Source organism: Patiria miniata, unplaced genomic scaffold (assembly GCF_015706575.1).
Source record: "Patiria miniata isolate m_02_andy unplaced genomic scaffold, ASM1570657v1 HiC_scaffold_6, whole genome shotgun sequence".
NCBI classification, from domain to species: Eukaryota; Metazoa; Echinodermata; class Asteroidea; order Valvatida; family Asterinidae; genus Patiria; species Patiria miniata.
The window spans coordinates 7080366-7102362 of NW_024037073.1; the positions used below are offsets into that span (position 1 = coordinate 7080366).

The 21997-nt window shown below is 45.2% G+C and overlaps 1 protein-coding gene across 1 annotated transcript; it reads right to left on the minus strand.

Annotated features, from left to right (window-relative positions):
* Window positions 1-14132: 14132 nt before the first annotated feature.
* LOC119742782 (hyalin-like) lies at window positions 14133-21146 on the minus strand. The gene is made up of 9 exons (XM_038218955.1): window positions 21092-21146; window positions 19787-20122; window positions 19256-19501; window positions 18835-19077; window positions 17673-17915; window positions 16807-17085; window positions 16208-16441; window positions 14711-14959; window positions 14133-14146 (listed from the first exon to the last, which is right to left on the minus strand). Exons 1-9 carry the CDS (start codon window positions 21144-21146, stop codon window positions 14133-14135), a joined length of 1899 nt encoding a protein of 632 aa, XP_038074883.1.
* Window positions 21147-21997: the final 851 nt, after the last annotated feature.

Genomic DNA, 21997 nt, shown 5'->3' on the forward strand with positions numbered 1-21997 from the left:
TGTCAGTCAATCAAAAACTACTCAGTTCCATTAATCCAGGACAAAGAGCCACTACCCAGTCTTACCTATGATTTCTATGGTGAACATGCATGTATCCATATTCGCAGCGGCATCAGTGACAGTGCACGTGACCGTCGTGGTGCCCAAAGTGTATGTGCCCGCTGACACCACTGTATTGCCATTCCCATCTGTACAACTGATGTCACTTGCAGTCAAGGTGTCCACATTATCCGTAGCCGAGGGTGTGGCTGACCATGTAACGACAGCAGTCGCAACTCCAGCGTCCGTAGACATGCCCGTGACTGCGGCAGGACATGTGATGTCAGGGTTTTCGTCATCTGTTAGGCAGCATTAAATCAAAAGAAAATAAATGAGCTGGACGCCAAAAACAAATTTGCCTTTTCTATCCGCAACATCTGTCGGTCAATCAAAAACTACTCAGTTCCATTAATTCAGGACAAAGAGCCACTACCCAGTCTTACCTATGATTTCTATGGTGAACATGCATGTATCCATATTCGCAGCGGCATCAGTGACAGTGCACGTGACCGTCGTGGTGCCCAAAGTGTATGTGCCCGCTGACACCACTGTATTGCCATTCCCATCTGTACAACTGATGTCACTTGCAGTCAAGGTGTCCACATTATCCGTAGCCGAGGGTGTGGCTGACCATGTAACGACAGCAGTCGCAACTCCAGCGTCCGTAGACATGCCCGTGACTGCGGCAGGACATGTGATGTCAGGGTTTTCATCATCTGTTAGGCAGCATTAAATCAAAAGAAAATAAATGAGCTGGACGCCAAAAACAAATTTGCCTTTTCTATCCGCAACTTCTGTCAGTCAATCAAAAACTACTCAGTTCCATTAATTCAGGACAAAGAGCCACTACCCAGTCTTACCTATGATTTCTATGGTGAACATGCATGTATCCATATTCGCAGCGGCATCAGTGACAGTGCACGTGACCGTCGTGGTGCCCAAAGTGTATGTGCCCGCTGACACCACTGTATTGCCATTCCCATCTGTACAACTGATGTCACTTGCAGTCAAGGTGTCCACATTATCCGTAGCCGAGGGTGTGGCTGACCATGTAACGACAGCAGTCGCAACTCCAGCGTCCGTAGACATGCCCGTGACTGCGGCAGGACATGTGATGTCAGGGTTTTCATCATCTGTTAGGCAGCATTAAATCAAAAGAAAATAAATGAGCTGGACGCCAAAAACAAATTTGCCTTTTCTATCCGCAACTTCTGTCAGTCAATCAAAAACTACTCAGTTCCATTAATCCAGGACAAAGAGCCACTACCCAGTCTTACCTATGATTTCTATGGTGAACATGCATGTATCCATATTCGCAGCGGCATCAGTGACAGTGCACGTGACCGTCGTGGTGCCCAAAGTGTATGTGCCCGCTGACACCACTGTATTGCCATTCCCATCTGTACAACTGATGTCACTTGCAGTCAAGGTGTCCACATTATCCGTAGCCGAGGGTGTGGCTGACCATGTAACGACAGCAGTCGCAACTCCAGCGTCCGTAGACATGCCCGTGACTGCGGCAGGACATGTGATGTCAGGGTTTTCGTCATCTGTTAGGCAGCATTAAATCAAAAGAAAATAAATGAGCTGGACGCCAAAAACAAATTTGCCTTTTCTATCCGCAACATCTGTCGGTCAATCAAAAACTACTCAGTTCCATTAATTCAGGACAAAGAGCCACTACCCAGTCTTACCTATGATTTCTATGGTGAACATGCATGTATCCATATTCGCAGCGGCATCAGTGACAGTGCACGTGACCGTCGTGGTGCCCAAAGTGTATGTGCCCGCTGACACCACTGTATTGCCATTCCCATCTGTACAACTGATGTCACTTGCAGTCAAGGTGTCCACATTATCCGTAGCCGAGGGTGTGGCTGACCATGTAACGACAGCAGTCGCAACTCCAGCGTCCGTAGACATGCCCGTGACTGCGGCAGGACATGTGATGTCAGGGTTTTCATCATCTGTTAGGCAGCATTAAATCAAAAGAAAATAAATGAGCTGGACGCCAAAAACAAATTTGCCTTTTCTATCCGCAACTTCTGTCAGTCAATCAAAAACTACTCAGTTCCATTAATTCAGGACAAAGAGCCACTACCCAGTCTTACCTATGATTTCTATGGTGAACATGCATGTATCCATATTCGCAGCGGCATCAGTGACAGTGCACGTGACCGTCGTGGTGCCCAAAGTGTATGTGCCCGCTGACACCACTGTATTGCCATTCCCATCTGTACAACTGATGTCACTTGCAGTCAAGGTGTCCACATTATCCGTAGCCGAGGGTGTGGCTGACCATGTAACGACAGCAGTCGCAACTCCAGCGTCCGTAGACATGCCCGTGACTGCGGCAGGACATGTGATGTCAGGGTTTTCATCATCTGTTAGGCAGCATTAAATCAAAAGAAAATAAATGAGCTGGACGCCAAAAACAAATTTGCCTTTTCTATCCGCAACTTCTGTCAGTCAATCAAAAACTACTCAGTTCCATTAATTCAGGACAAAGAGCCACTACCCAGTCTTACCTATGATTTCTATGGTGAACATGCATGTATCCATATTCGCAGCGGCATCAGTGACAGTGCACGTGACCGTCGTGGTGCCCAAAGTGTATGTGCCCGCTGACACCACTGTATTGCCATTCCCATCTGTACAACTGATGTCACTTGCAGTCAAGGTGTCCACATTATCCGTAGCCGAGGGTGTGGCTGACCATGTAACGACAGCAGTCGCAACTCCAGCGTCCGTAGACATGCCCGTGACTGCGGCAGGACATGTGATGTCAGGGTTTTCATCATCTGTTAGGCAGCATTAAATCAAAAGAAAATAAATGAGCTGGACGCCAAAAACAAATTTGCCTTTTCTATCCGCAACTTCTGTCAGTCAATCAAAAACTACTCAGTTCCATTAATCCAGGACAAAGAGCCACTACCCAGTCTTACCTATGATTTCTATGGTGAACATGCATGTATCCATATTCGCAGCGGCATCAGTGACAGTGCACGTGACCGTCGTGGTGCCCAAAGTGTATGTGCCCGCTGACACCACTGTATTGCCATTCCCATCTGTACAACTGATGTCACTTGCAGTCAAGGTGTCCACATTATCCGTAGCCGAGGGTGTGGCTGACCATGTAACGACAGCAGTCGCAACTCCAGCGTCCGTAGACATGCCCGTGACTGCGGCAGGACATGTGATGTCAGGGTTTTCGTCATCTGTTAGGCAGCATTAAATCAAAAGAAAATAAATGAGCTGGACGCCAAAAACAAATTTGCCTTTTCTATCCGCAACTTCTGTCAGTCAATCAAAAACTACTCAGTTCCATTAATTCAGGACAAAGAGCCACTACCCAGTCTTACCTATGATTTCTATGGTGAACATGCATGTATCCATATTCGCAGCGGCATCAGTGACAGTGCACGTGACCGTCGTGGTGCCCAAAGTGTATGTGCCCGCTGACACCACTGTATTGCCATTCCCATCTGTACAACTGATGTCACTTGCAGTCAAGGTGTCCACATTATCCGTAGCCGAGGGTGTGGCTGACCATGTAACGACAGCAGTCGCAACTCCAGCGTCCGTAGACATGCCCGTGACTGCGGCAGGACATGTGATGTCAGGGTTTTCATCATCTGTTAGGCAGCATTAAATCAAAAGAAAATAAATGAGCTGGACGCCAAAAACAAATTTGCCTTTTCTATCCGCAACTTCTGTCAGTCAATCAAAAACTACTCAGTTCCATTAATCCAGGACAAAGAGCCACTACCCAGTCTTACCTATGATTTCTATGGTGAACATGCATGTATCCATATTCGCAGCGGCATCAGTGACAGTGCACGTGACCGTCGTGGTGCCCAAAGTGTATGTGCCCGCTGACACCACTGTATTGCCATTCCCATCTGTACAACTGATGTCACTTGCAGTCAAGGTGTCCACATTATCCGTAGCCGAGGGTGTGGCTGACCATGTAACGACAGCAGTCGCAACTCCAGCGTCCGTAGACATGCCCGTGACTGCGGCAGGACATGTGATGTCAGGGTTTTCATCATCTGTTAGGCAGCATTAAATCAAAAGAAAATAAATGAGCTGGACGCCAAAAACAAATTTGCCTTTTCTATCCGCAACTTCTGTCAGTCAATCAAAAACTACTCAGTTCCATTAATCCAGGACAAAGAGCCACTACCCAGTCTTACCTATGATTTCTATGGTGAACATGCATGTATCCATATTCGCAGCGGCATCAGTGACAGTGCACGTGACCGTCGTGGTGCCCAAAGTGTATGTGCCCGCTGACACCACTGTATTGCCATTCCCATCTGTACAACTGATGTCACTTGCAGTCAAGGTGTCCACATTATCCGTAGCCGAGGGTGTGGCTGACCATGTAACGACAGCAGTCGCAACTCCAGCGTCCGTAGACATGCCCGTGACTGCGGCAGGACATGTGATGTCAGGGTTTTCGTCATCTGTTAGGCAGCATTAAATCAAAAGAAAATAAATGAGCTGGACGCCAAAAACAAATTTGCCTTTTCTATCCGCAACATCTGTCGGTCAATCAAAAACTACTCAGTTCCATTAATCCAGGACAAAGAGCCACTACCCAGTCTTACCTATGATTTCTATGGTGAACATGCATGTATCCATATTCGCAGCGGCATCAGTGACAGTGCACGTGACCGTCGTGGTGCCCAAAGTGTATGTGCCCGCTGACACCACTGTATTGCCATTCCCATCTGTACAACTGATGTCACTTGCAGTCAAGGTGTCCACATTATCCGTAGCCGAGGGTGTGGCTGACCATGTAACGACAGCAGTCGCAACTCCAGCGTCCGTAGACATGCCCGTGACTGCGGCAGGACATGTGATGTCAGGGTTTTCGTCATCTGTTAGGCAGCATTAAATCAAAAGAAAATAAATGAGCTGGACGCCAAAAACAAATTTGCCTTTTCTATCCGCAACTTCTGTCAGTCAATCAAAAACTACTCAGTTCCATTAATCCAGGACAAAGAGCCACTACCCAGTCTTACCTATGATTTCTATGGTGAACATGCATGTATCCATATTCGCAGCGGCATCAGTGACAGTGCACGTGACCGTCGTGGTGCCCAAAGTGTATGTGCCCGCTGACACCACTGTATTGCCATTCCCATCTGTACAACTGATGTCACTTGCAGTCAAGGTGTCCACATTATCCGTAGCCGAGGGTGTGGCTGACCATGTAACGACAGCAGTCGCAACTCCAGCGTCCGTAGACATGCCCGTGACTGCGGCAGGACATGTGATGTCAGGGTTTTCGTCATCTGTTAGGCAGCATTAAATCAAAAGAAAATAAATGAGCTGGACGCCAAAAACAAATTTGCCTTTTCTATCCGCAACATCTGTCGGTCAATCAAAAACTACTCAGTTCCATTAATTCAGGACAAAGAGCCACTACCCAGTCTTACCTATGATTTCTATGGTGAACATGCATGTATCCATATTCGCAGCGGCATCAGTGACAGTGCACGTGACCGTCGTGGTGCCCAAAGTGTATGTGCCCGCTGACACCACTGTATTGCCATTCCCATCTGTACAACTGATGTCACTTGCAGTCAAGGTGTCCACATTATCCGTAGCCGAGGGTGTGGCTGACCATGTAACGACAGCAGTCGCAACTCCAGCGTCCGTAGACATGCCCGTGACTGCGGCAGGACATGTGATGTCAGGGTTTTCATCATCTGTTAGGCAGCATTAAATCAAAAGAAAATAAATGAGCTGGACGCCAAAAACAAATTTGCCTTTTCTATCCGCAACTTCTGTCAGTCAATCAAAAACTACTCAGTTCCATTAATTCAGGACAAAGAGCCACTACCCAGTCTTACCTATGATTTCTATGGTGAACATGCATGTATCCATATTCGCAGCGGCATCAGTGACAGTGCACGTGACCGTCGTGGTGCCCAAAGTGTATGTGCCCGCTGACACCACTGTATTGCCATTCCCATCTGTACAACTGATGTCACTTGCAGTCAAGGTGTCCACATTATCCGTAGCCGAGGGTGTGGCTGACCATGTAACGACAGCAGTCGCAACTCCAGCGTCCGTAGACATGCCCGTGACTGCGGCAGGACATGTGATGTCAGGGTTTTCGTCATCTGTTAGGCAGCATTAAATCAAAAGAAAATAAATGAGCTGGACGCCAAAAACAAATTTGCCTTTTCTATCCGCAACTTCTGTCAGTCAATCAAAAACTACTCAGTTCCATTAATTCAGGACAAAGAGCCACTACCCAGTCTTACCTATGATTTCTATGGTGAACATGCATGTATCCATATTCGCAGCGGCATCAGTGACAGTGCACGTGACCGTCGTGGTGCCCAAAGTGTATGTGCCCGCTGACACCACTGTATTGCCATTCCCATCTGTACAACTGATGTCACTTGCAGTCAAGGTGTCCACATTATCCGTAGCCGAGGGTGTGGCTGACCATGTAACGACAGCAGTCGCAACTCCAGCGTCCGTAGACATGCCCGTGACTGCGGCAGGACATGTGATGTCAGGGTTTTCGTCATCTGTTAGGCAGCATTAAATCAAAAGAAAATAAATGAGCTGGACGCCAAAAACAAATTTGCCTTTTCTATCCGCAACATCTGTCGGTCAATCAAAAACTACTCAGTTCCATTAATTCAGGACAAAGAGCCACTACCCAGTCTTACCTATGATTTCTATGGTGAACATGCATGTATCCATATTCGCAGCGGCATCAGTGACAGTGCACGTGACCGTCGTGGTGCCCAAAGTGTATGTGCCCGCTGACACCACTGTATTGCCATTCCCATCTGTACAACTGATGTCACTTGCAGTCAAGGTGTCCACATTATCCGTAGCCGAGGGTGTGGCTGACCATGTAACGACAGCAGTCGCAACTCCAGCGTCCGTAGACATGCCCGTGACTGCGGCAGGACATGTGATGTCAGGGTTTTCATCATCTGTTAGGCAGCATTAAATCAAAAGAAAATAAATGAGCTGGACGCCAAAAACAAATTTGCCTTTTCTATCCGCAACTTCTGTCAGTCAATCAAAAACTACTCAGTTCCATTAATTCAGGACAAAGAGCCACTACCCAGTCTTACCTATGATTTCTATGGTGAACATGCATGTATCCATATTCGCAGCGGCATCAGTGACAGTGCACGTGACCGTCGTGGTGCCCAAAGTGTATGTGCCCGCTGACACCACTGTATTGCCATTCCCATCTGTACAACTGATGTCACTTGCAGTCAAGGTGTCCACATTATCCGTAGCCGAGGGTGTGGCTGACCATGTAACGACAGCAGTCGCAACTCCAGCGTCCGTAGACATGCCCGTGACTGCGGCAGGACATGTGATGTCAGGGTTTTCATCATCTGTTAGGCAGCATTAAATCAAAAGAAAATAAATGAGCTGGACGCCAAAAACAAATTTGCCTTTTCTATCCGCAACTTCTGTCAGTCAATCAAAAACTACTCAGTTCCATTAATTCAGGACAAAGAGCCACTACCCAGTCTTACCTATGATTTCTATGGTGAACATGCATGTATCCATATTCGCAGCGGCATCAGTGACAGTGCACGTGACCGTCGTGGTGCCCAAAGTGTATGTGCCCGCTGACACCACTGTATTGCCATTCCCATCTGTACAACTGATGTCACTTGCAGTCAAGGTGTCCACATTATCCGTAGCCGAGGGTGTGGCTGACCATGTAACGACAGCAGTCGCAACTCCAGCGTCCGTAGACATGCCCGTGACTGCGGCAGGACATGTGATGTCAGGGTTTTCGTCATCTGTTAGGCAGCATTAAATCAAAAGAAAATAAATGAGCTGGACGCCAAAAACAAATTTGCCTTTTCTATCCGCAACTTCTGTCGGTCAATCAAAAACTACTCAGTTCCATTAATTCAGGACAAAGAGCCACTACCCAGTCTTACCTATGATTTCTATGGTGAACATGCATGTATCCATATTCGCAGCGGCATCAGTGACAGTGCACGTGACCGTCGTGGTGCCCAAAGTGTATGTGCCCGCTGACACCACTGTATTGCCATTCCCATCTGTACAACTGATGTCACTTGCAGTCAAGGTGTCCACATTATCCGTAGCCGAGGGTGTGGCTGACCATGTAACGACAGCAGTCGCAACTCCAGCGTCCGTAGACATGCCCGTGACTGCGGCAGGACATGTGATGTCAGGGTTTTCATCATCTGTTAGGCAGCATTAAATCAAAAGAAAATAAATGAGCTGGACGCCAAAAACAAATTTGCCTTTTCTATCCGCAACTTCTGTCAGTCAATCAAAAACTACTCAGTTCCATTAATTCAGGACAAAGAGCCACTACCCAGTCTTACCTATGATTTCTATGGTGAACATGCATGTATCCATATTCGCAGCGGCATCAGTGACAGTGCACGTGACCGTCGTGGTGCCCAAAGTGTATGTGCCCGCTGACACCACTGTATTGCCATTCCCATCTGTACAACTGATGTCACTTGCAGTCAAGGTGTCCACATTATCCGTAGCCGAGGGTGTGGCTGACCATGTAACGACAGCAGTCGCAACTCCAGCGTCCGTAGACATGCCCGTGACTGCGGCAGGACATGTGATGTCAGGGTTTTCATCATCTGTTAGGCAGCATTAAATCAAAAGAAAATAAATGAGCTGGACGCCAAAAACAAATTTGCCTTTTCTATCCGCAACTTCTGTCAGTCAATCAAAAACTACTCAGTTCCATTAATTCAGGACAAAGAGCCACTACCCAGTCTTACCTATGATTTCTATGGTGAACATGCATGTATCCATATTCGCAGCGGCATCAGTGACAGTGCACGTGACCGTCGTGGTGCCCAAAGTGTATGTGCCCGCTGACACCACTGTATTGCCATTCCCATCTGTACAACTGATGTCACTTGCAGTCAAGGTGTCCACATTATCCGTAGCCGAGGGTGTGGCTGACCATGTAACGACAGCAGTCGCAACTCCAGCGTCCGTAGACATGCCCGTGACTGCGGCAGGACATGTGATGTCAGGGTTTTCATCATCTGTTAGGCAGCATTAAATCAAAAGAAAATAAATGAGCTGGACGCCAAAAACAAATTTGCCTTTTCTATCCGCAACTTCTGTCAGTCAATCAAAAACTACTCAGTTCCATTAATCCAGGACAAAGAGCCACTACCCAGTCTTACCTATGATTTCTATGGTGAACATGCATGTATCCATATTCGCAGCGGCATCAGTGACAGTGCACGTGACCGTCGTGGTGCCCAAAGTGTATGTGCCCGCTGACACCACTGTATTGCCATTCCCATCTGTACAACTGATGTCACTTGCAGTCAAGGTGTCCACATTATCCGTAGCCGAGGGTGTGGCTGACCATGTAACGACAGCAGTCGCAACTCCAGCGTCCGTAGACATGCCCGTGACTGCGGCAGGACATGTGATGTCAGGGTTTTCGTCATCTGTTAGGCAGCATTAAATCAAAAGAAAATAAATGAGCTGGACGCCAAAAACAAATTTGCCTTTTCTATCCGCAACTTCTGTCAGTCAATCAAAAACTACTCAGTTCCATTAATTCAGGACAAAGAGCCACTACCCAGTCTTACCTATGATTTCTATGGTGAACATGCATGTATCCATATTCGCAGCGGCATCAGTGACAGTGCACGTGACCGTCGTGGTGCCCAAAGTGTATGTGCCCGCTGACACCACTGTATTGCCATTCCCATCTGTACAACTGATGTCACTTGCAGTCAAGGTGTCCACATTATCCGTAGCCGAGGGTGTGGCTGACCATGTAACGACAGCAGTCGCAACTCCAGCGTCCGTAGACATGCCCGTGACTGCGGCAGGACATGTGATGTCAGGGTTTTCGTCATCTGTTAGGCAGCATTAAATCAAAAGAAAATAAATGAGCTGGACGCCAAAAACAAATTTGCCTTTTCTATCCGCAACATCTGTCGGTCAATCAAAAACTACTCAGTTCCATTAATTCAGGACAAAGAGCCACTACCCAGTCTTACCTATGATTTCTATGGTGAACATGCATGTATCCATATTCGCAGCGGCATCAGTGACAGTGCACGTGACCGTCGTGGTGCCCAAAGTGTATGTGCCCGCTGACACCACTGTATTGCCATTCCCATCTGTACAACTGATGTCACTTGCAGTCAAGGTGTCCACATTATCCGTAGCCGAGGGTGTGGCTGACCATGTAACGACAGCAGTCGCAACTCCAGCGTCCGTAGACATGCCCGTGACTGCGGCAGGACATGTGATGTCAGGGTTTTCATCATCTGTTAGGCAGCATTAAATCAAAAGAAAATAAATGAGCTGGACGCCAAAAACAAATTTGCCTTTTCTATCCGCAACTTCTGTCAGTCAATCAAAAACTACTCAGTTCCATTAATTCAGGACAAAGAGCCACTACCCAGTCTTACCTATGATTTCTATGGTGAACATGCATGTATCCATATTCGCAGCGGCATCAGTGACAGTGCACGTGACCGTCGTGGTGCCCAAAGTGTATGTGCCCGCTGACACCACTGTATTGCCATTCCCATCTGTACAACTGATGTCACTTGCAGTCAAGGTGTCCACATTATCCGTAGCCGAGGGTGTGGCTGACCATGTAACGACAGCAGTCGCAACTCCAGCGTCCGTAGACATGCCCGTGACTGCGGCAGGACATGTGATGTCAGGGTTTTCATCATCTGTTAGGCAGCATTAAATCAAAAGAAAATAAATGAGCTGGACGCCAAAAACAAATTTGCCTTTTCTATCCGCAACTTCTGTCAGTCAATCAAAAACTACTCAGTTCCATTAATTCAGGACAAAGAGCCACTACCCAGTCTTACCTATGATTTCTATGGTGAACATGCATGTATCCATATTCGCAGCGGCATCAGTGACAGTGCACGTGACCGTCGTGGTGCCCAAAGTGTATGTGCCCGCTGACACCACTGTATTGCCATTCCCATCTGTACAACTGATGTCACTTGCAGTCAAGGTGTCCACATTATCCGTAGCCGAGGGTGTGGCTGACCATGTAACGACAGCAGTCGCAACTCCAGCGTCCGTAGACATGCCCGTGACTGCGGCAGGACATGTGATGTCAGGGTTTTCATCATCTGTTAGGCAGCATTAAATCAAAAGAAAATAAATGAGCTGGACGCCAAAAACAAATTTGCCTTTTCTATCCGCAACTTCTGTCAGTCAATCAAAAACTACTCAGTTCCATTAATCCAGGACAAAGAGCCACTACCCAGTCTTACCTATGATTTCTATGGTGAACATGCATGTATCCATATTCGCAGCGGCATCAGTGACAGTGCACGTGACCGTCGTGGTGCCCAAAGTGTATGTGCCCGCTGACACCACTGTATTGCCATTCCCATCTGTACAACTGATGTCACTTGCAGTCAAGGTGTCCACATTATCCGTAGCCGAGGGTGTGGCTGACCATGTAACGACAGCAGTCGCAACTCCAGCGTCCGTAGACATGCCCATGACTGCGGCAGGACATGTGATGTCAGGGTTTTCGTCATCTGTTAGGCAGCATTAAATCAAAAGAAAATAAATGAGCTGGACGCCAAAAACAAATTTGCCTTTTCTATCCGCAACATCTGTCGTCAATCAAAAACTACTCAGTTCCATTAATTCAGGACAAAGAGCCACTACCCAGTCTTACCTATGATTTCTATGGTGAACATGCATGTATCCATATTCGCAGCGGCATCAGTGACAGTGCACGTGACCGTCGTGGTGCCCAAAGTGTATGTGCCCGCTGACACCACTGTATTGCCATTCCCATCTGTACAACTGATGTCACTTGCAGTCAAGGTGTCCACATTATCCGTAGCCGAGGGTGTGGCTGACCATGTAACGACAGCAGTCGCAACTCCAGCGTCCGTAGACATGCCCGTGACTGCGGCAGGACATGTGATGTCAGGGTTTTCATCATCTGTTAGGCAGCATTAAATCAAAAGAAAATAAATGAGCTGGACGCCAAAAACAAATTTGCCTTTTCTATCCGCAACATCCGTCGGTCAATCAAAAACTACTCAGTTCCATTAATTCAGGACAAAGAGCCACTACCCAGTCTTACCTATGATTTCTATGGTGAACATGCATGTATCCATATTCGCAGCGCCATCAGTGACAGTGCACGTGACCGTCGTGGTGCCCAAAGTGTATGTGCCCGCTGACACCACTGTATTGCCATTCCCATCTGTACAACTGATGTCACTTGCAGTCAAGGTGTCCACATTATCCGTAGCCGAGGGTGTGGCTGACCATGTAACGACAGCAGTCGCAACTCCAGCGTCCGTAGACATGCCCGTGACTGCGGCAGGACATGTGATGTCAGGGTTTTCATCATCTGTTAGGCAGCATTAAATCAAAAGAAAATAAATGAGCTGGACGCCAAAAACAAATTTGCCTTTTCTATCCGCAACTTCTGTCAGTCAATCAAAAACTACTCAGTTCCATTAATCCAGGACAAAGAGCCACTACCCAGTCTTACCTATGATTTCTATGGTGAACATGCATGTATCCATATTCGCAGCGGCATCAGTGACAGTGCACGTGACCGTCGTGGTGCCCAAAGTGTATGTGCCCGCTGACACCACTGAATTGCCATTCCCATCTGTACAACTGATGTCACTTTCAGTCAAGGTGTCCACATTATCCGTAGCCGAGGGTGTGGCTGACCATGTAACGACAGCAGTCGCAACTCCAGCGTCCGTAGACATGCCCGTGACTGCGGCAGGACATGTGATGTCAGGGTTTTCATCATCTGTTAGGCAGCATTAAATCAAAAGAAAATAAATGAGCTGGACGCCAAAAACAAATTTGCCTTTTCTATCCGCAACTTCTGTCAGTCAATCAAAAACTACTCAGTTCCATTAATCCAGGACAAAGAGCCACTACCCAGTCTTACCTATGATTTCTATGGTGAACATGCATGTATCCATATTCGCAGCGGCATCAGTGACAGTGCACGTGACCGTCGTGGTGCCCAAAGTGTATGTGCCCGCTGACACCACTGAATTGCCATTCCCATCTGTACAACTGATGTCACTTGCAGTTAAGGTGTCCACATTATCCGTAGCCGAGGGTGTCTGGCTGACCATGTATCATTTAATGATTTTTTCGCCGTGTTCTCTCATAGCGGTTGCACATAAAAACCGGCCCGGTGGGTTAGTTCCCTAAAGGAATTCACATGTTTGTTTTAGTCACTGTGACCTTGACCCTTGACCATCCCCAAATGCAAAAGGCGTCTTAGGATTGCCAAGGACAATCCACTAACCAAATTTTAAGTTCACATTTAAAGTATTTCTCAAGTTATCGCACTGACAAAATTTCTTTTGTTTTAACCACTGTGACCTTGACCCTTGACGTTTCGGCTCCAAATGCAATAGGCTTCTGAGGATTGCCAAGGACAATCCACAAACCAAATTTTAAGTTCACATGTGAAGCATTTGTCAAGTTATCCTGCTAACAAAATTTCTATTGTTTTAGCCACTGTGACCTTGACCCTTGACCTTTTGGTCCCAAATGTAATAGGCTTCTTAGGATTACCAAGAACAATACACAAACCAAATATGAAGTTCATATGTTAAGTATTTCTCAAGTTATCGCGCTGACAAGATTTATCCGGACACCCACCCACCCACGCACGCTTACATAGAAGTAGGGTCAAGTCAAATTTAAAAGGGCTTAAATTTGGAAAATTGTTGTGTAACATCTCTGTCACTCAGGGTAAACTTTTTAATCAATGTCACTTGAATTTGTGCAGTAGTTGAGCCGAAAGCAGCCTGAATGATGTTTGCAATTCGGAACTAGGAAAATGACTATATTGGAATTTTCAGTTTCCGGGGGAAAAAAAACACATAGGCCTAGTTTGGGTCATGTTTTTTTCCTCTATGATTTAAATGAACTATAATTTTGTATTCATTCCAAAATTAATTGTAGAAGACGTTTTGGGAATTTTATAGAATCTCCGTCTGGCATTTTCTTTATGGTCTTGCATGTCTGGGGTGAATTGTTTCTATTTGCATGCTTATGTTTATTGTTTACTGTCATTGACTGTAACCTTTTAAAGGGGCCCATTTTAGAAATAATTACGAAATCTCAAACAGACTTTTATTGAGATGAATATTTGTGAAGAAATTGGACTCTCTCAGACCCAGGTTTTTGTTTATTTTTAATGTTTTTTTCTACGGAAAGGCCTAGGCTATTGTGAGTCACCTGACAGCACAACTTGCCCATCTCTCTCCAGTGATCCTCTTCTGTGTGAGGTCTGCCCGAACCTAATACGCCTATCAAATGCCCCCCCCCCCCTCGTCAAAATTTAAAAACATTGAAAATTTTGAATGGCCCCTAAGTCATAGACTCCAAACTTGAAAATGATGTTCTTTGGCTAAAACAAATGGTTAAAGTGGTCAGAAATTGTCTCAGATCACACCACACAGCATCTAGAATCCAAAATTATCCAGGACCCTTAAGCAGGCCCCGAACCCCCACTGTTATGGCTTTGCGCTTCACGCTCACATTAGTTCTGATCAAGGTATTTCCCCCCCCCCCCCACCTTTGAGAAGGGATTGATGACGCCCGGCCTTGTGGACTTTTAAGAGTGCATCAAGTGGTTTCAACTTACCACCTACAGTCACCGTTATGAAGCAAAGGTTGATATTGACAGGCACCGCTTGATCACGGAAGACACAGGTGACCGTGTGAGTTCCTAGTGGGAGGAGGGTGCCCAGTACCGGCGTGCACTGAACAGTGACTTCTAAGCCCGAGTTATCGATGCCAGTGGGTAGTTCGTAGGAGGCCGTCGCTACGCCTGATCCCATATTGGTCGTGCCGATGCTATCTATGCAGGTGAGAATGGTTGGTCGTTCTTCGTCTGAAACCAACAAAAAAAACAAGAAAATTAAAAAACTAGTCTATTAGCAACAGCTGGTTGTGTGTTGACAAAAATAGCAGGATGATTGAAGGTTCACCGACACAAGTAAGTTTGAATGAAAAATATATGAAGAGAAAGAAAACAGGCGTAATTATTATTTAAACACATTAATACAACTGTGATCCTGAAAGTAATTAATAAAATTGATGACTCTCAGTTAAAAATTAAGAAGAACATTGCAAGAGGTATGATTTTCAGCTGAAACCAATTTGTGTATGATGAGAATTGGTGATTCTAATACATAGTTGTGTAACAAAAGCCTAGGCTTTTGCTCCTGAAAATAATTAAAGGTAGCGTATATCATTTGCCATTTGTTTCGTTTGAAGCAACCAAAATGCTCAAAATCTAAAGACGGGTGCTCAACAACTAACTTGATGAAGTTTGAGCTCTGTGAATGCGGTATATTCCGAGATAACAATATTCTAGGATCTTGATTTCATTTTAAAACTTGCTGAGTCATATTTTGAATTGTGCCCATATCAGTATCCGGAACACATGTTCTCATTTAAAGGATTGTATCTATGCAATGTTACGCACTGAACCGACAAATAATAGCAACCACACACACGTGCGCCTCGTGCCAATGTTTGCGTGCATCCATTCACGGATTCGCCTAATTGACCTTCAGACAACGCTATATGGACTTGTGTACGTTAAATTTTGTTTGCCTCCAATTTTGCACATTCCGCGTCCATTTGTATATGATATAATTGGACAATATTTCACAAGCTACGTTGATGAGATTCTACCACAATTGGTCAATTACTAACCTACTACTAACGGAAATTTCCAAAACATTTTGTCACTTGACACATATTTGGCAATGAACTTCTTTTATGTTTTCTTCAATATGACAGCATGGCAGAAGAAATAGTTTCACAGGGCGTTTAAAGTGTCCTTACTACACAGGGTAAGTAAAAACAAAAAAGCGGAACCCAAACCCCCCAAATTATAGCGCGATCAGGCAATGATAGACTAGCACTGACACACACAGGGTATCCGTGCACACACACACAAAGGATAAACACGCATGCTGCGAAAAAGTCACATTGCACACGCACAACACATAATCAAGGAGCGACTTATTAGTGAAGTTGAGTACTGCTGTTTATTTTGAGACTCGCCGTGTACAAACCATTTGTAATGTGAAAGGTATGTCTGTGTGAACAAGTAAATATGCTGGGCTACCTTTCACAGTGACCTCCACTGTGCAACTAGCACTGTTGCGGCTGGAATCTGTGGCAGTGTACGTGACAGTGTTGGTGCCGAGTGGATAAGGGCCATCCTCTGGAATGTACATTATGTCTTCGCCAGAGTTATCAGTAACCGTAGCAGCGGGTAGAGATTCATTGTAATATGCGACCCCGGCATCGGTGGCTGTCTCGAACGCTGCTGGGCAAGTTATTACCGGGTCCTCGTCATCTGAAATATTTCAAAACATCCAATCCCAATTGTCACCAACTTTCAGCACAATTTTTTTTCTACATGAAAACCATTCTATTAAAATGTCACCGATCGAACGGTTATTTGCAGCTCGGTTTATGCATTTATTTGGGATTTGTTTTAAGAATGTGAGTAAATCTGAGAAGCCGATGACAGGAAAACATGCACAATGTTGTTATGGAATAAACAGTTTTCTTTCATAGAATGGAGCAAAAAACATCTTTTCGCTGGAACAAGGAATGTGTGACGTCATCAATAAGCATCTTCCATTTAATTTGGGTTTCCTATAATTTTTAAAGAAATATGTTTATATATCAAACTGCTCCTGCTTTCAAAATGCTTACCCTGAACTGCCAGTTGACTTGTGCAACATTCTGTTGTCGTGCTGTCTTGGACACAGTACTGGACGCTGTAAACTTCATCGTAACTGAACTGGGCACTCTGCCCATCAGTGTGCGAGACTGGCGTCCCGTCTTGTGTGGTGACTGTGGTCTCGACGGTATAGCTCCCAGAGTTATGCTCGATTACGTCCGGGTTCAAGGGCAGTGTGTATGTGGCGTGGGCTTTGTTGGAGTCCGTCGTTAAGGAAAACGGAGTGCAAGTTACTGACAGTGGAATTCCCTCTGAAAAAAAAGAAAGGAAGCAGAATCAATTAACTCGAATGGAAGGCACACTAAAACAAATGTCCAAGGTCAGAATTGCTCTTGAATCTACAATCCCGGCCAAAATGCTTGGGACACTTGAAAATAACCTTGGCCTCCCACGGTCACCCACTCCCCTGGTCAATGTTCAACAATGTTGTTCTCTCCCCCCCCCCCCCCCCCCACCTCACGACGCCCATGCTCTCTCTAGCTGATGGAACACACAACGCGCAATGAGAGACAACATTGAGTGGTTGGTCGTTGATCACATATCATTCAATTATTCGTCCCAACCCAAGGTAATATTCCACGGCAAGTATAAATTTTGTTGCACGGTCAAACTATTGGTGGCTCTGACCACTCAGATAACGAGGATTTATTCAGATGTTGTACAAAACAAATAATGAATTGCTCGATTTGTGCAATGGAAATAATAATTTCATTCGGTAACAGATGGAATGTCCCATTCCACTTAGCTTCACCTCATGAAATGGAACGTTCCACTCACCTCATGAAATTATTCTTACCTTTGCACTCATAAACATTCATTACTTGTATACTACACTTACCGACGACTGTTATCTTGAATGAACATTCCGCACTGTTACCACTGGCATCAGTGGCATCATAGGTGACGGTGTAGGTGCCGATTTCTAGATTGACAGGACTAGTCTGGTTCGCAGTCTGCACGGGGGTTTCACCCGAGTTGTCGCTGGCCGTAGGGATCATCCATGTAGCCGTTCCGTATGGGAGACCAAACACGGTTTCGATAGAAAACGAAGTCAAACAACTCAAGTCTGGAGCCTCTTCATCTGCAAAAAAGCATGGAACATGAATATGAGAATTATTTTGAAGCTGAATTTGTATATTAATGAAAAATAGTTTAATAATGGTCAACAGTTCAACTGTTACTTTTAACTGAAAACTTAATAAATAAGTACACAAACAAATGTCTCAGGACTTTCGACACCGTGGTGTTTTGAGCTGATTACAGCAAAAAAAGTTGGATAAACAATTTCTGGCCTTTAATCATTGTAGTTTTTTATTTTATCTGAAACCAAGGATTCCTCAAAAGTGCTCTTTATACAGGGTGGATAAAAAAAAACTGAAACCGAGATATTATTGCTAATTGAAACAGAAGTAGGGCACATGTGAATCAAAGGGAGATATCCTCTGTTAGAATTGAATCTCCTCTTTAAAATGACAACCTGATCATGTCATTACATTCACGGTTGACTGAGCAGGGACCAATTTTATGGAGGGGTCTATTTAGAGAATTGCGCCACTTTTCAATTGTGGTTTTTGTTGTGTCATTTGTCACAGAGTGAAAGGCTATGGTTGTCAATCAAGGCAGGTGGGGGAAAACGAGATTTCACCATGAAAAGTGGCGCAATTCTCTAAATAGACCCTTTCATAAAAATTGGTCACTGCTCAGTCAACCGTGAATGTAATGACATGATCAGGGTGTCATTTTAAAGAGGAGATTCAACCCTAACAGAGGATATCTCCCTTTGATTCACATGTTCCCTACTTTCGTTCCAATTAGCAATAATATGTTGGTTTCGTTGTTTTTATCCACCCTGTATATAGGCACTGCAGCTCAAGAGCCTGAAGAACCTGTAGAGAGAAGACAATGTGAAGAAATTCACAGTTTTAGAGGTGGGAGGAAAACCCCAGAAGAATATTCTAAGGAAAACCCCAGATAGACGCATTATAGTTACATTTCCCTACCTGTAACAGTGATCTGGAATGTACAGGAGGCGGTATTGTCACTACCATCCGTGGCATCGTAGGTCACTGTATGGATGCCGATGCCTAGGTTTGCAGGGCTGGTCAGGTTGGCGGTCTGCACTGGCGCATCGCCGGAGTTGTCGGTCGCGGTCGGTATCACCCAAGATGCAACGCCGTAAGGTTGGCCCACTGCTGTGGTGATGGAGAAGGAGTCCAGACAGTCCAGTTCAGGAGGCTCAGAGTCTGGAAACCAATCAGAAAAAGTACTTGAAGAGTACTTTACAAACAATCGATACGTCCGATCAACATGCTCGGCCATAAAAAAAAGACATGGCGATATAGGATTTTTGGTCGACATCAAGATTGGAAGAACCCTGACTAAAAAAAAGTTCACTGAAAGCCATTAACATGTTTTTAATACCTTCAACTGTTACAGTGAAAGAACATTCGGCTGTATTTCCAGAAGTATCAGTAGCTGTAAACGTCACAACGTGGGGACCAATGGAGAGGGCAGTGCCGTTTGTGATGTCAGAGCTCCAGACCACGCCCTCAGAGTTGTCCGCAACTTCGGGCGCACTGTAGACCAATGTATACGTTGTTGCACCTGCGTCGGTGTTCTCGTTGACATTCGACGGCCGCGGGCAAGTTATCGTCGGAGCGTCCTTGTCTGTTTAGAGGGGTAAAAATTGTTGACGAAAGACTCCTATTTACGGTATTTTTTTCTTGATTTGACTTAGTAAAAGAGCGATACAGGGGTTTTTTCCCTCATGCAGCTTATCTATAAACATACAAAATTTCAAGGCAGCTTTATTTTTTGATACTTGTGATCAGCATTATTATTGATACTCTTCCATAAAATCGCAACACAGATTTGCTGTGACCCAGAACAAAATTTAATCCTGAAAGTGTCAGGTCAAATCTGAACCTGGCGACTTTTAAGAGTGTAACTTACCGAGAATCCTTATGTAGAAAACACAATCGCCATTTTCGAAGTCGGGAGGAGTCGGATCAACCAGCTGGTAAATGACCTTGATGCGCCCATCATTATCGTTATTATACGTCACAGGGAACTCGTCCCCCGACCGGCAGTAGATGTCAATATCCATGTTGGGGTCAGGCTCGCAAAAGATGTACTCAAGGGTACTGGCAGGCGGCGACTCCAGCACTGGGTTGGTCCAGTAGATAGGGGCGACTGACACGTTGGAGGGCAGGTATGCCAGGATCGTGTTGTTATCATTCCCGGTGTTCGCTTCTGGCGGAGGACACGATGAGCCATCGAACACCAGAGCTGTCAAAAACAAGAAACACAGCAAAGTTGGTGGACATACACTCTAAAAAGTCCTCGGTCAGTTTTACCTGATACTCTCAAAACTCCAGGGTCAAGTTTGACCTGATACTTTTAGGGGTCAAAATGATAATGAATTGTCACTTTGTCTGATTCATTTTCTGGTAATTTTGACCCGATAAAGTGTCATTTCGATCAAGAATAAAGTGTCAGGCCAAACATAACCCGGATTCCGCGCCGGGTAAAATCTGTCTGGATTTTTTAGTTTTAGAGTGTACTTTTCAAGGTCACGATTACACTTTGCAGGGTAAACTTATGACACTTCTCTTGATCGTTTCCCAGATCATTTTGACCTGGAAACCTTGCCAAAAGTGTCATTTAGACCCAGAAAAGTGCCACTTTGACCCTAAGTCAAAAAGGACCCTGATTCGATTCTGGGTCAGATTTAACTCTGGACTAATTCTGGGTTAAAGACGGCACTTTTTATTTCCAAAATTGGGTCACAAAACAGTAATTTTGGCATAATGTAGTACAAATGCAGTGGAGACTTCAATCATTGTGGTAGTTCAGTAGCAAAGCAATGATATTCCACACTGTATCCTGGGGAGATCTGACCTGCAGACACTGGATCAAAATGACGTCTCTCTGGGTCACTTTTCTGGGTCATATGTGGACGTGTCCCGTAAAATTGACACAAGCAATTGTCATGTTGACAAGAAGTGTAGGCTAATTTACACAACTATGACCAGACTGTCAGGTAAAATCTGACCCAGATGCCTTATCGAATGTAGTCTTGCTTGGTCCAAAACTGGATTTGGATTATGTTCGTTTTTACGAACAAGCCGCCTAGTAGTACTCCTAGAACTATGAGGCTCCACGAAGTGGAGCTCCACTACGTGGAGCCTCATAGTTCTAGGAGTAGCCGCCTCATACTAGTTCTAGGAGTAGTCTTGGCGATTCGGGCAGACCTACCTTGAAATTTGCGAGCATATACCGGTACCTCAGGTGTGCCCACTAGCACTACCATGAATAATTGAGCATGGGCTGTGGCTGCGCATAATGTTTACGTATCACCTAGACGTGTTAGTACATGTAGTGTGCTTGGTCCTTGCTTAGTGTGTTTGTATTGTGGTTTTTCCAGTGGGTGTACTGGAAAGCTAGTGCCAGTGGAAAAAAATAAAATATGGATAAATCATTTGTAAAATTAATTCCCAATCTAAGAATAAATAGGTCGAAGTACTGAAACATCAGCCAACAGAGCTTATTTCTCGATCTCATCACGTCGATGTTTCAATTTGCAAAGAAATGAAAAGTTCTGCTCGTATTGGGTCCAAGTTGGTTGTATGATGGGGTCCGGCTCACCGAAGGACCCCACCCGCCCAAGTACAAATTCAACATCGTCAACCATTTTGTGACTGCTTGCCGTAGTCGCCGTGTTCGCAGCAAGATGCTTGTCCGTCCAGGCCCGCATCCACGCCCCTAGACCCGTGAACGTGGCTATAGACCCGTGAACGTGGCTATATACATAGCCACGCTTCAATCTATAGTAAAAACACTCTATTGTGATCCGCGTTTACTAAGATGGAGTGACCATTCTAGCCGAATTTCGGCTACATTTGACAGAATATTTGCAAACAAAAAATGAGTTGTACAGAAAATCCAGCACAATATTTTTTTTGGCAGAATTATGAAGATGAAGGAAAAAGATTAGAGAAATTTGGCACATTTGGTTTGAAAAACCTTCATTTATTGAAAGATCCCTGAAACAAATCCTTGCACAATGGACCAGCAATATATACTGGGTGATTTGGCAGACTTTTAAAGTGGATTTAGCAGATTTTTACATAGTATTACGGTCATCCTGCCATGTAAGACGGT